The sequence below is a fragment of the Labrus bergylta genome, chromosome 10, assembly GCF_963930695.1.
Source record: "Labrus bergylta chromosome 10, fLabBer1.1, whole genome shotgun sequence".
Classification (NCBI taxonomy): Eukaryota; Metazoa; Chordata; class Actinopteri; order Labriformes; family Labridae; genus Labrus; species Labrus bergylta.
The window spans coordinates 7,755,307-7,770,141 of NC_089204.1; the positions used below are offsets into that span (position 1 = coordinate 7,755,307).

Sequence of the window (14,835 nt, forward strand, 5' to 3'; positions counted from 1 at the left end):
CAAACATGTTTATTTCTGCTGTACAGTTGGACATTTTAACATGGGGCTCTATGTGGATCGACTCAGCACAGGAGGCAGCCTCTAGTGGACACCGGAGGAACTGCAGTTTTGGTCACTTCTTCCCTCCACCTCTCGTTTTCTCATACCGAGCATATTTCATAGATGATCCAAACATGATCGCAGTGTTCAGCCTCCAGCTATAAGAACAGAGCTCGATGGAATGTCTTTCACTATCTCACACACACACACACACACACACACACACACACACACACAGAGAAAAAGCCTCATGGGCAACCCAAACAAACACACACAGCAACCGCCCTGTAAATCATGTCAGACAACCACAGCTAATATGTCATCACATGTATAACATTAGCCCTGGTTCTATTTAGTGTCGACACGCAGCAGAGGAGGGGAATTCCAGCGCGGCACACGGTCGCTGCGTTACTGACAAATGTACGGTGTCAATCAAGGAACTTCTTCATGTATTGGGGGAAACATGAAAGAAAAGATGGAGGGGGCAGCTTTTTTTCTGCAGTTTCCTCTCACCTTTACTGCTCCTCACTTTCTTTTTTATTCCTTAGATTCCATCATGTTCAGAGTTGTATGTTTTGTTGCTTTTTATTGCATCATGCCTTTAATCCTGCAACATGTATTGCAGATTCTCCTCCGTCTGCATGAACTGTAAAGCACTCCGGGTCACCTCCTGCTGCTTTCTTTTGTTCTATATAAATAAGGCGACTTGACTTGATTTTTGCAAGAGTCTTTGAGCAGAGAAAGTCAATGAAGTGTCCATTAGATGTCTATAAAAGCATTCAGAGAGCAGGACAGAGTAGTGATGTGGTTTCTCTCTGCATTCCTGAGTCACGGCCATGTGACTCTGCCGTCACCCCCGAGAGGACGGACGACAGAACGACCACTTAACTCAATTTCTCCTCCTGTCCGTCTCTCTCTCTCTCCTGTCCTCCGGTGCTCCCTCCCTCCTCACGCTCTCCTTTGTTTTTGTTCCTCTGCAGGGTTAGAGAGCGGCGGTGTGACTCTGAAGGAGCCGGCGTCAGAGGGCGAGATCGAGAGCTCGGCGCCCGTCACGCTGCGCTGTCACATCGATGGACACCCACGGTGAGTCTCCCCCCCACATGTCCTCCCGCTCAGAGCGATCAGGAAGCTGACTGTTGGCCTCTCTCATGCCCTTCTTCTTCTTCCCCTGTGTCCTGACCTTTGTATCTCTCAGGCCGACGTGTCAGTGGTTTAAAGACGGCATGAAGCTGACAGAGAAGAGCCATCAGATCAACAACAAGGAGAGGACGCTGACCATCAGGAGCGCCAGCCCGGACGATAACGGCCTCTACTACTGCTGCGCCAAGAACGCAGCCGGACACGTCTGCAGCAACAGCAACTTCACCCTCAACATCATAGGTGTGTGTATGTGTGTAACCATGGAAACAAAGTGTCAAAAGCCGGAGACAACAGATCAGATCAGTCTTTTTAGCTTGAAGACAATTTTCCACATTTCCTCGTGTCAGGAGGAGGAGGAGAGAGGAGGTTAGAGGAGGAGGATATAGAGGAGGGGGAGGAGGATATGCTGTAGGTGGCGGAGGATAGAGGTTGCTGAGGAGGAGGAGGAGGAGGTGTGAGTACCATTAGTGGTGAGAGAGCAGGAAGAGGATGTGAGTTTGTCCCTGATGTAATTACCTGAGAGTGTGTTAGCACCTCTTTCCTCCTCCATCACACGCAGACAGAAACAACAACATCATCAACATCCAGCGCTCCGACAAAAAACAACATCAGAGAGGTTCACTACAAAGAGACGGACCGCTCACGTCTTTATTACATTTATTTAGCCTCGGTCGGGATCAGGTCGATGCTTATAGACGAGCAGGTTTATAAACATAAAGATTTTTGTGTGTTTAGAGGTAGATTTAAAAAATGTGAAACAAATAAAGCAGCTGTGGTCCCACAGTCCAGAAACTTAATATAAAACAGAATCAAATTAACAAAATGTCAAACTATCTTTGGTGCATGATGTGGCCTTCCCTACAGGGCGGTGATGACCGTCATGTGTTTAGAGATTATGTTTTTGATTGAAGAGCGTTAGGATGTGCGGTTAGAAATGTAAGGGAGAAGCTTGGAGAGCATTGATTGGTTGAATGAATACTTAAATTGAAGGTGTACGTTGGTGGTATTTCTGCAGTCTTTTGCTTTATTATTTACTTTACAGTTCTGATTTCTAAAATGTTCACTTCCTGTGTTGTTCATCATCAGAGTCTGACTGAAGAAGGCGAGTATATCTATAAGTGTGCAGCCCCATTTAGACCCGATTTTTGAGGCACACACTGATTTTGAAGTCAGTTTTAATGATCTGATCGCTCATTGTTGGTCGAGCTATACACTCTAAGGCACGGCGGCGGATCACGGCCCGACCAGCTGCTCCTGACCGGTCAGATGATTCTCTGAATGCACACACTCGCTCAGTGTGAGCAGAACCTCGAGAAGATTCCACGTCTTCAGGGCTATCTCTTTCTGATTTTAACCTGCACAAAGTGTTGGACAGATTCTGAAATCACCATGGCAACAGCAGGAATTAAATTTCATTTTCCCCCTCCTATTGTGAAAGAAACTTTGGCAGAGCCGTTTCTGTGCAGACCTCCTGCTGAGAGGGAATATTTGTTTTGATTCAGCTGCTCTTTGGCTTGTGTTTGTTGGCCATGCAGATTATGAGAGAGAGAGAGAGAGAGAGTTTGTACTTGCGTGGATTTGAGTCGTGCACATGAGAAAACTGAAACACACATAAACCTGACTTCAACCTGCATCTTTGGGAGTTTTCTGTTCACAGCTGTGAACGCTCTGTCCTGATTTCACTCTTGCAGAGTGAGCTCTCAGGCCGTGTTTGACAATCAGGTCATTCAGTGTGAGCTTGTAAATCTGGAGCTTTGGTAGCGCGTCGTAAACGATTCAGTCGTACAGAGTGAGCTGACATTCCACCGCCACTTTTCTACAACCATACAGTGCACGCCAGACTTCAGAATGACATGATGCCCCGTTTCCTGTGAGTGTGCACGGAGCCTGAAGATGAAAACCTGCACACAGAGAAGTTCATCACCACCTTCATTAAACCAGTTATCTCTGATGGGACTTCAGTTTTGATGAATCGAGCTAAAACAAAGAGAGCCTGGGTATTAACCCTTTCCTCTCTCCTCCTCCGGTTGATGTGTGGAGCTAACAGGATGTTTCTGTGTTTTCAACTGGACATGTTGTTCTGCAGGCTCTCAACATGATTTATGTTGGACTTCTCTCCTGTGTATTTCTCCCCACAGAGCGGGTACTGTACATACAGCAGAACATCTGTGCAAGAAACCTGATGCCCTGTTCCACTCTAATTAGCCACCTGCAACACACACACACGCAGTCACGCTAGCTTAGCACCTGGCTGCAGGAAGAATGGGTAATTGTTTGAGTTTCCAGTTACCGTGTTGCCACCCTGGGCTCTTCTGAGCGGCTTCACCTGCAGGAGAAGCTGACAGATTTAAAGGGATTTCACTTCACGGTCATGGCTCTTTAAGAGGAGGGGTCACACACACGTCCTGGGTGGGCCAGGTGGGCTCTGAGTGCACACCTTCCTTTTCTTCTTCACACCATTCAGCAAGCATAGTGCTGCTGGCAGCGTTCACCTCGGTGAGCTGTTTAGATTTGTTCACACAATACACCCGGATTAGAGGTGTTTTCATGTTCCTGTAACGAGCTCAACACCCTCAGATTTGTATTTAAAGTAAAACTATGTGATGAGGCTTTACTGTTCCAAATCTCTGCTTCTGGCAGGTCAGAGTATTAGGAGGGGGGGGGGCAGTTCAGGCATTATGAGGTAATGTGAAAATGTTTAAATAATCCTGCTGCTACTGGCTGGAAAAAAATCTAAAGTCTTGTTCACACCTGCACAAAACCTCCTGATATCTCCAATTCAGCGTCATGTCTGAACACAAACATCTGAATGTTTCTCTCTTCACTCAGAGTTTCTCCTCCAGCCTCCTGGTATTTATTCTGCAGAAAGTCAGAGTGAGCTGATGTGAGAACGCAGAAGGATATAATCAGGAGAATTCACCTGGAGCGAGTGGGAGGGGGTGGTGACGTTTATTCCCTGTGATCACTGCACGACCATAGACTGTCTGCACGCCACCTCTACCATCTCTGTGCTCTAATGAACCTGCTGCATTATGTTTCCTGTTCTCCAGAATGTTCTTCTCCACTCTTTAGTTCACATTGAGATTCTCTTCAACTACACGTAGCATTGATAGAAAGACACATATTCTCATCATAGCTTCATGTAGAGGACTCCGCTGCTTTGTCTGTTACTTCCACTTTTTTGTTTTTATGTTACGGTACCTCTTGCCTCAGGAGACCCCCCCCCCCCCCCCCTCTGATGATCTTCTCTGTGAGGTTTTATGAGCAGCAGGTGAAAAAAAAGGAAGATGAGGGTCCAGATGATCTGCAGGTTCTGTTCACTGACCTCATTAAGTCTCCAGAGGCTCCTGAAGTGTACACACACACACACACACACACACACACACACACACACACACACACACACACACACACACACACACACACACACACACACACACACACACACACACACACACACCTGAAGTCGTCCTGCTGCTGTTGGCAGGTTTTAATAAAGTCCAGAGCAGATCATTTCAGTGTCTTTTTTTTTTCTCCCCGTCTCTTTCAGATAAGAGTTTTCCTCGGCAGGTGGTCGCTCCAGAGGACCAGGTGGTGCTGAGGAACGAGGAGGCGGCGTTTCACTGCCAGTTCACCGCCGTGCCCGCCCCCACGCTGGAGTGGTACCACGAGAAAGAGCTGCTGGTTAACAAGTCTCGGTATGTTTAGACGCCATCATGCATCTGAAGAGTTTCTCTCTGACTTCTCATCTCCGTCTTTACTGCTGTTTTCATTATTTGTCTTTGGTGTTTGTTTGTACGCAGAGTGTTCCAGCGGTTTGATGCAGCTTTGTAGCGTTGTTGTGTTATCTCTGGCTTTATCTGGAGTGCTGTTTGCATTCAGTATAAATATATAATGCACTTTATAAAAGGCTCCAGCTGGTCCGTCTCTCTGCTCTCTGTATCCTGTTACAGCCTCTAGACGGATTGCACATCAGGAATATCATTACTGGAACTGAACACTGCAAAGTTTCTGCTGTTCATCACACAATCACATGTTTCTCTCAGCCAATCACAGAGGGCGCTGCAGCTCTCACACGGGGCCTAACCTCCCTGGTCTCCCCTCCAGCTACAATCATCTCAGCAGCGTGTCCCCATAAACGCACACACACCAGAATAATAGGTCATTTCTTTACAGAGAGCCGAGCGCGGCCTCCGGGTTCACACACGTTTCTACTGAACATGCTTTATTTAATGTCAACATTGATTTATATAAAAGATGCTGATGTAACTATTCCACTCCAACAGATTACAGAATATTAGCATCCCTCTGTTTCACAGCAGAAACTGAAATATAAACAGACACATGACAATGTTCTGCAAATAAAGACAATGATTATAAATGTTTTTAAAGGTCCAATCAGTGAGATGTGATAAAGTGATAAAGTGCCCTTACTATATGATCAGACATTAAGGAAACATGTTATGTTGAAGTGCTGGCTTCTCTGACAACAGATTCTGGTCCTGAATGCTCTGGATTTGTTTGGACCAGAGAAGGTAGGCGGTTTTAAGACACCCCCACACGGCCGTTTTAGACACCCTTCTGTTTGCCAGATATGAGAGCAGTTATCAGCGGGCAAGAGAAGTGGTTCAGATAGAAGTGATTGTACTCGACCTAAAAAGCCTCTGTATGTTTCTAATAAGCTCCACGAGCAGAAACGTGCTCAAACTAGGCATTGTGTTCAATTAAAAGTGTTTATTGATGTGTGGAGCTTTAATATAAACATAAACAACGTCATGTGTAACGAGCATGTCAGAGGCATGTTCGGTCACCTCGTCTGTGCTGACTCAGCAACACGATCACAGAGAGACTGCTTAAAAGCTTGAATAGAAATACACACACACACACACACACACACACTGGCTGTTTTTCAGCGTTCTGTGTGTTTATGGATCAGAGCTGATGGGGATGCAGCTCGCCTGTTTCCAGCGTCCTCTCACTGTAGACCCCCCCCCCCCCCCCCCTTTAGATAATGTGTTAATGTTTGATGGGGGTTTTTTTATATGTGTGGAACTAAAAGAAAACACGCCAGAAGGAGCTCAACGTGATTCCGTCCCTCGGGTCAGACCGACTCGGGAGGCAAAAATCTAAAACTGAGCCAATTCTGTCTGAATCACTAAAGAGGATTCCTAAAAATAAATCTGCCTTTGTTCATTTAGCTTTGTGGTTATTTGAGTGTCCTCGGAGTGAAGTAATCTTCCTCAGACTTGTTCTCCATCTCTCAGGTGGAGACGTTCACAAGCTCCCAAAGCTCATTTCTACTGCTGAGCAGAGAAGAAGAGATGACACAGATAAATCAAACATCAGGAGGGAATGTGATACAGAGACAGTCCTGCTTTGGGAAAATCTCCTCAGGAAATTATCGTAGACTGTATGAACGAAAAACGTTAATTCACACCTGCAGAAAACTCCTCAAACACTCCTGATATTCACAGGAGGAGCTGCATGTGTGAACGCAAACAGCCAAATGTTTTTACTCTGACTTCACCCGGAGTTTCTCCTCCAGCCTCCTCGTATTAATTCTGCAGAAAGTCAGAGTGAGCTGATGTGAGAACGCAGCAGGATATAATCAGCTGTAAAGTTGAACATTTTAACATGGAGCTCTATGGGGACTGACTCACTGCAGGAGACAGACTCTAGTGGACACTGGAGGAGCTGCAGTCTTTCAGAGTTTGAATAATTTTTCTGGATGTTGCTGATTGGGAACAAAACATCATCCATCGTTTCCGTTTCTTATTTCTCTCTGCATTTCTTGCTCCCTTTCCTCTTCCTCACAAAATGACTCTGATGTGAAGTCGTGATGTGCTGCAGAGTCTCTGTCCCGTCTCTGTGAGCGGTGCGCCTCCTTCTCCGTCGTCGCTGTAGCTGCTTTAAGGTCAGCCCTTAATTACTCGTCGTCCTGCCCGTCTCTGGCTCTGACTCTCCCTGCAGCCTGCCAGGAGCACAAGACTTTTTTCAAATTAAGTCACTAAGTAGGTCACTTTTCTGTGTTCTGTGGACAAACTCTTAGCATTTACTCCAACCTATTTGGAGCAGCAGATGGCTCCAGTGAATCAGGGCCATGTGGACAGCGTCAGGTAGCGTGCCAAGCTCAAAGAAAGTAGGTCCATGTGAAAAGAGACTTCATTTTCTGGGATTAACTCTCCTTCATGGCAGAGCATCTCTAGACCCAAACAAAGGTTACAACGTATTTTCAGAGATGAAATCACGCTCCTTAAGAGTGCATCCTTTGACCTTGCAGGCTTTTAATTTTAAGTGTTTCTGTATGTGGAACGCCATCTGACGGCGAGCTGGTTGTTGATGACACGATGTGAGACCTGAGTCCTGTGAGACGGAGTGATTAGAAGTGTTGGCAAACTAACTCTGTGATCTGTCTCTCCTCCTCAGGGTGATCCTGATGTCAAACGGCTCGCTGCTCATCACTCAGGTCAAACCCCGGAACACGGGGACCTACAGATGTGTCGGCCGCGGCGTCAGCGGGGTTCAGGTCACGCTGGAAGCCTCCCTCCTCATCGCAGGTACACACACAAACAAACACACACATGGTCAGTTGTTGACCTGTTTGGAGATAAACACCTGTGATTCTGTAATCTGAGCTTTAGATCTCTCTGCGTCTCTTTCATTCAGAGGCAGATCTGTTCATGATAATCACATTCCTTTATTGACATCCGGCCCAGCTGTATCCACCACACACACACACACACACACACACACACACACACACACACACACACACACACACACACACACACACACACACACACACACACACACACCGACAGAGCTTTTTCCTGCTTCCTGTCAGCGTTGTTTCCTCCATCAGTCCGCAGCTGTTTGCAGAGCGTGCTCCACCTTCCTCTAAAGCTCGACCTGCTCTTTTATAAAACACACATATATATATGACTTAAATGGACGAGCACGGCGTTTTAAGAGGCCGTGAATGCTTCATGTCATTCGTCCTCTCTCTGTGACTTTAACACAACATGAGTAGAATTACGGGCAGCTGATGAAACCCTCACGAGTAAATATGTGTAATATGTGTTTTTGATTTAATAATAACAATCAGATATAGTCAGTAATGTTGTAGTCAAGAAGACCAAACTAATCGAGACCAGAGCGCTCCGAGACTGAGACAAGACCAAGACCAAGAATATCTCTGAAGAATCATCATCTGGTTTTTAGGGGGCATGTCACTCACTCAGATCGTAACAAGGGGAGGGTTGAGGCTGTAACTGGTGGAGAAAAATCAGTTTTCCTTATTATCACAGTGATGACTCGGAAAAACTGCAGATCAGAGGTGGTCTAGATTTCAAATCAAGAGTCCGCCCTGTCTGAGACCGAGACAAGACAGAGTAAAAATGCTTCTCGATTCAGAGGCGAGACCGAGACCTTTAAGACAGATTGCAGTGAGGGCCTGACATTGTTTTAAATTCTCACCTGTACTACGACCACGACCTTCATCGCTTCATATCGCTCACCTCTCCTCGGCTTACAGAGACGCTCGTCCTCTTTGCAGCGGCCGTGGGTTCTTTTTTTAAAAGATTTGTATTTGGGCTTTTTGTGCCTTTAATGGAGAGATAGGACAGTGGATAGAGTCTGAAATCAGAGAGAGAGAGGGGAATGACATGCAGGTAAGGAGCCACAGGCGGGAATCGAACCTGGGCCACCCGCTTGGAGAACTATAGCCTCCATACATGGGGTGCGCCCACTAACCACTCAGCCACCTGCACCCTGCGGCCGTGGGTTCTTATTCGACCTCAGCCCTTTGCTGGATGTCATCCCCCGCTCTCTCTCTCTCTCTCTCTCTCTCTCTCTCTCTCTCCTCCCAGTGATTCCTCGCTCTCTTCAGCTGTCCTTTCTAAAAAGGCAAAAATGGACCAAAGACAACCGCAGTCAGAAAGTTTACGGTAGTCATGTTCTCTAGTTTAGACGTTTAATCCTCTTTAATACGAGATAAAAACTTCAGACCTTTAAAACTGTTATTCTTACTTTGTGCATTTAGTTTCTGAAACATGACAAGAAATGAGTTTTTGTACTTATGCACTTGAAAGTGACGTGGAGTGATGTCTCTCATCCCGTCTAATCGTGACTGTGGATCAACAGAAAATCCCCGTCACAGCTTTGTGAATGGAGGCCGGAGCTTAGAGCAGGAACAGGCTGTAGTATCTTCTCATCTTACTAATCAGCCTGCATTTTCAAATACAAGTGCATGCAAGTCAAATATGTTGACGAAGCTTAGCGCTGGAATCTCGATTCGTTTCCATGTCCCGGGGTCTTTATTGGTCTTCCCCCCCCTCCCCGGGTTCAGGATTAACGAGGTTGGGCTGTATCTGCAGTTTTAACCCAGTGAACCACAGCTCCATTTAAATACCTTAATTCACTTAATCTGATGCTAATCCCTGCAGGCATTATGGGGGATTGTGTGGCAGCAGAACTCAGTGTGAAGGGACAAGTTGAACCGCTCCTCGCTCCGCTTTCATCTGCTGAGAAATGAGATTTTCTGCTGCTCGCCTTAATTGATTTAGATCCTGAAGTCGGAGAAGGTCTTCACCACTGACCGGCTTTCACAGCCTTGTTGGCCAATAGTGTATTAATGACTTCGCCACACACACACACACACACACACACACACACACACACACACACACACACACACACACACACACATCACAGAGTGATAAACCGCTCAGTAGTGGGAGGTCTTGTGAGTCCCACAGATCAAGTTCCACTTTGTGTATCAGGGCTGCCAGTTTTGATATGAGCCACCGCACACAGGCTCCGTTAATTCCCACCAAACATTTAAATGGCGTCCTACTACTGTTCGTTTTGTTCCCTCATTACTGCGCTTAAATCAGACGACGACCCCGGACCTGACAGGAAGTCTGACAGGAAGTCTGCGGCTCTGAAGTAAACGAACGAGTGGTATTAAAGTAGCATTTGAGGGGGCGCTGGTGGAACAGTGGTTAATGCGCGCACCCTATGCACAGAGGCTGTAGTCCTCCAAGCGGGCCCCAGGTTCGAATCCCACCTGTGGCTTCTTTCCCGCAGGTCCTTCCCCTCTCTCTCTCTCTCTCTCTCTCTCTCTCTCTCTCTCTCTCTCTCTCTCTCTCTCTCTCTCTCTCTCTCTCCCTGATTTCCGGCTCTATCCACTGTTCTATCTCTCCATTAAAGGCCCAAAAAGCCCAAAAATAAATCTTTAAAAAAGAAAACGTAGCATTTGAGCTCCCTTCAGAGTGGCGTCAGAGGAAAATGGCCGCCATGTGAATAGATGTTGGTGTTTAAATCTCTTCTTCTTCTCCAGAAATCGAAGACATGGTGCCCAGAATGTCGAAGGTATTCACGGCGGACACCCTGCAGCGGGTGGCGTGTCGGCCCCCGCGCGGCAGACCCGAACCCGAAGTGTGGTGGGAACGAGAAGGACAGCGAGTCCCCGCGGAGGGCCGGGTGTACCAGGACGATCTGGACCTGGTCTTCAGTCCCACAGAGGGGGAAGACTCGGGGATCTACACCTGTGTGGCTCAGAACAAGGCGGGGCGCAGGACTCAGGAGGTCACCTTCACCGTGGCCAGTGAGTGAACCTTAAAAACGGAAGACTTCATGATCCGGTTTAAATCTGCTTCACTAACAACTGTAGCGTGCAGAGCTTTCATTCAGAAAAGTTTCAACTTTTTTAAGTCGTGTCGTCACTTTCTGGATTTGTTGACGACACCAGAACATCAGGTACAGGATGATGGCGGCGAGGGGACGCCGCGGTCTTACTGTAGTCGACTGTCGTTTAATGAATCCCGTTTGAAATCATTCTTAGAAGATAACTTCACAAACGTACATAATCTCTAGGCAGCTGTAGGGTGTGTGATGTTGGATTTGGTGCATAACGAGCATACTGACGGTAAATCAGGATGTGTCCTTCCTGTAGCTGCTGAGCGTCTCCTGAACGCCCTCTCTGGTGAAGTCTGTCCGTGTGCTCTTTAATGAACTCTCTTCTTTGTGCTCGTGTGTCCACAGCGGCCCCGGTGTGGGTGACGAGGCCTCAGGACAGCCTGTTAGAGGAGGGGAAACCCGGTTTCCTTCACTGCCACGCTCAGGCCAACCCCGAACCTGAGGTCACCTGGTACCGCAACAGCATGGTGGTCACAGCAGAGGTCACATATCACATACATAGTTAATAATGATAAACACTTTGTCTTCATGTTACAGATGAACCTCGTCTAAATGATGCTCTCTCTCTCTCTCTCTCTCTCTCTCTCTCTCTCTATTTGCAGGACTCTCGCTTTAAGCTGTTTCCTAACGGCAGCCTCAGGATCAATAACGTGGAGGTGTATGACGGACAGATGTACAGCTGTGAGACACTAACTGCAGCCGGGAGACTCAGTGGGCACGCCAGAGTTACTGTTCTGGGTAAGTTTGCTGCACAATAAATCATGATGTCATCAGAACCGCAATGTGAGCGAGCAGATTTTTATTTTTTTATTATTAGTATTATTATTATTATTTTTTTTTTATGTATTAAACCAGGAGAACCTCATTGAGATTAAGAATTAAGAGTGTCCTGGCCAAGAGGGGCATATAAACAGCTCACTAAATACTAAAGGTCCTGACACATTGAGAAGATCGGCCCCCGTTGGCCTTTTTTGGGCCGATTGGACATGTTCAATCAACAGTCAGTGAGAGGAATCTCTCTGATTGTCTGTTGGGAGGATTCCTTTCTCTCCAGCTCTCCTCACAGGTTCAGTAAAGCCCCTTGAGCATGTCGCTGTAGTATCCACGCTTTCATCCATTAGTGCGGTTTCTCCTTGTTTGTCTCCTCCGCCTCTTCTTTTCTTTTTCCACTAAAAGACCAAGAGCTGACAACGCCAGCGCCATATTCAACTTTTTATCAGACATTATTCTCCATTAGTAGACAACCTATAATACAAGTGGTGAGCGACAGCGGTGTGAAAATGGTCTTCTCGTATCATAACAACAGACCACCGCCCCCTGCTGGCATGGAGAGTTATTTCCTCTCACACATGAGCAGAGCGTACGTGGTGGTTGGCCGTCGGCTGTAGTCTTTGCGGTGTGTTCAAGTGCAACCTTTTGGCCATGACGTGAGCCGACGCCACAAGTGGCCTTCGTCGTCACTAGTTCTTTGCCGTCTGCTTGGTGTGTCAGGACCTTAAGTAAACGACAGTCAACAACAATTACACATGAAGTGACTCACACTCCTTGTGATGGTAAAGAGCACTGAGAGAAAATAAAAAACAAAAGAGGTCATGTCAGTGTGCGTGTGGGTTTCCTTAAATAGCATTAGCGTGTGCATGTTGTGTCTGCAGGAAGTACGACTCACAGCGGGCAGCTTTATTAAAACACATTTTATCTCCGTGATTAACTCTGTGATAGACGCCTGACATCTCTGTTTGTGTGATCTGAAGCTCTGATAGACACACACACACACACACACACACACACACACACACACACACACACACACACACACACGTACGTGCACACACTTCTCCCTGAATGTGTCCCAACATGAATGCGGCCGCTTAGCGTCATCTCATCTGCAGGTTGAGCTGCACAAAGAGGCTCTGACATGTTCTCTGTTTTTGTGTGTGTTTTGAACTTTCAGAGAAGCTGAAGTTCACGCCGACCCCTCAGCCCTCTCAGTGCTTGGAGCTCGACAACGACATCACCATCCAGTGCTCGGCCAAAGGCAGAGAGCCCCCCACCATCCGCTGGACCACAGCAGGTGAACACAGCGCTGACTTTTATCAAGATGTTGAGTTTTAAACATGAATAAAAAACAAAAACATCAATCAAACAGAAATCTTACAGACACGAGGGGGGGGGGCAGGAATAGACTTGTTACAGTGACGCAGCAGATATGATGAGTTCACCTTAACATCACTAACATACTGAACCTACTGCACCTGTCCATCAGAGGCATGACAGGTTGATGTATCTGCCTTTGGACATAATCCAACTCAAACAGACCCATTGTTCCTCACACGACATTCTTTCAGTTCAGTCTTTGTTGAATATTTTCACTTTTTCACCATCACTTGTTCTCTCTGTATTTGTGCATGTCAGGGTTAGAGGTTCTTTCCAACTTCTTAGAGTTAAAGATTTAAATCTCAAAGTGTAAATTTACTGAATGTTGTCTAAAGTTTTCTACTCCAAGTGTCCGGTGTAATCCGTGTAGTCGACCTCCTAACCATTCAAGATGTCAGCTTACAGGGGAGTGAGATAAACAAACTGAGATGTATTCATGAGACAGAGACGGGAAGCTATAGACAGTTAAAAAACCGAGCACATGATGGCAAGAAAAACACAGACCAGTGAAGAACCAGTGATGTGTAAGAGCAGAGTATGAAACAGAATCATAATAATAATCAAATGTAAAGAAAGTTCTGGTGCATGAAGTGTGTTAGTGCCTGAAGAAGTGCGATAAGGCCTTCGCAGCAGCTTAGAGAGAGTGCAGGTGTGTGTACTCGTCTGCACCCTCTCAGGATGTTTGATAAAGGGGGGGGGGCAGAACAGGCAGACTTTGCACAGATCCTCTGGAGCCTCCGACCAGAAGGGAACAGTGGTGGGAGGGGTCTGACGTGATGATGGCGGCTTGCTGACCGGGAGAGCCGCCATATTCATGTTTTAACTGATTTCAAAGGCCAGGGAGGAAAGGTGGGTTTTGAGTTGCGCTTTGAATTCCACAGCTGGGAGGGGGTGCTGGACCTGAGCTCGAGGGACGACCGCTCAGAGGAATCTGAGTGATCGTGTTGGGGTGTAAGGGGTTAACATTTCTGATAAATGAGAGGGGGCTAAACCATGCAGTGACTTAAAAACAAGTCAAATGTAAAAAGTCAAATGGATCATTTCCTTCATCATCTGTGTGCCGTGAGAAGTCAATTTATTCTCTCACCCCCCCCCCCTCTCTGTCTCTCTCTCTATCTCTCTCGCCCCCTGCAGACGGAGGAGAGCTGCCGCCTCACGTGGAGCAGAGGAGCGGCCAGCTCCACTTCACCAAAGTGACCCGCAGCGACGCCGGGAACTACACCTGCATCGCCTCCAACAGCCTGCAGGGGGAGATCAGAGCGCTGGTGACCCTCACCGTGGCCGGTAAGATCAGTTCATCAGAGAACGGGTCGAACAAAGAACGTGTGCATCAGTCTTACGTTTAAAGTATCTCTGGATTGAAGTCAGGAGCTCCTCACAAGACAGGAAGTCGTGTTTTCATCTTTTCTCAAGCTTTAGAAGTTAAGAAGAAACAACGTGTAGGCCGTAGAGATGATACATCGCTGTATCATCACCGCTGGCTGTGTTGTTGTCAGAGTCGTGTTTACATGGACGGGACGGCCGGCTCCTCCCCTTGTGTATAAAAACTGTTTTAGTCAAGGACTAGAGAGAAGAAGAAGAACATACTCACTGATTATTTGGATGTTAGTAAGAGTTTTTAGATCACGATCATTCTGGGTCAGTTTACATGCAATGTGAAGCTACGAGCTAACTAAAGAGCGCTAACATTAGCATGCTAACACAACAATGCAGGACACAGGTGATCGCAGCTCGAGCTAAGGACAATTATATCTACTGATTGTGCTTGACTCCTTCGAGAACACGACAGGAGGGGGGTTGGAG

The 14,835-nt window shown here is 46.9% G+C and overlaps 1 protein-coding gene across 2 annotated transcripts in view; it reads left to right on the forward strand.

Moving 5' to 3' along the window:
• The window catches only part of ptk7b (protein tyrosine kinase 7b), an 82,193-nt gene that overhangs the window by 58,185 nt on the left and 9,173 nt on the right, over positions 1-14,835 (forward strand). For both annotated transcript variants that reach the window (XM_065959279.1, XM_065959280.1), the window contains exons 3-11: positions 1,020-1,122; positions 1,235-1,419; positions 4,730-4,877; positions 7,606-7,736; positions 10,520-10,786; positions 11,224-11,360; positions 11,481-11,616; positions 12,830-12,949; positions 14,167-14,316. In XM_065959279.1, the coding sequence (XP_065815351.1) occupies positions 1,020-1,122; positions 1,235-1,419; positions 4,730-4,877; positions 7,606-7,736; positions 10,520-10,786; positions 11,224-11,360; positions 11,481-11,616; positions 12,830-12,949; positions 14,167-14,316 (1,377 nt within the window). The remainder of the gene's footprint in view (positions 1-1,019; positions 1,123-1,234; positions 1,420-4,729; positions 4,878-7,605; positions 7,737-10,519; positions 10,787-11,223; positions 11,361-11,480; positions 11,617-12,829; positions 12,950-14,166; positions 14,317-14,835) is intronic.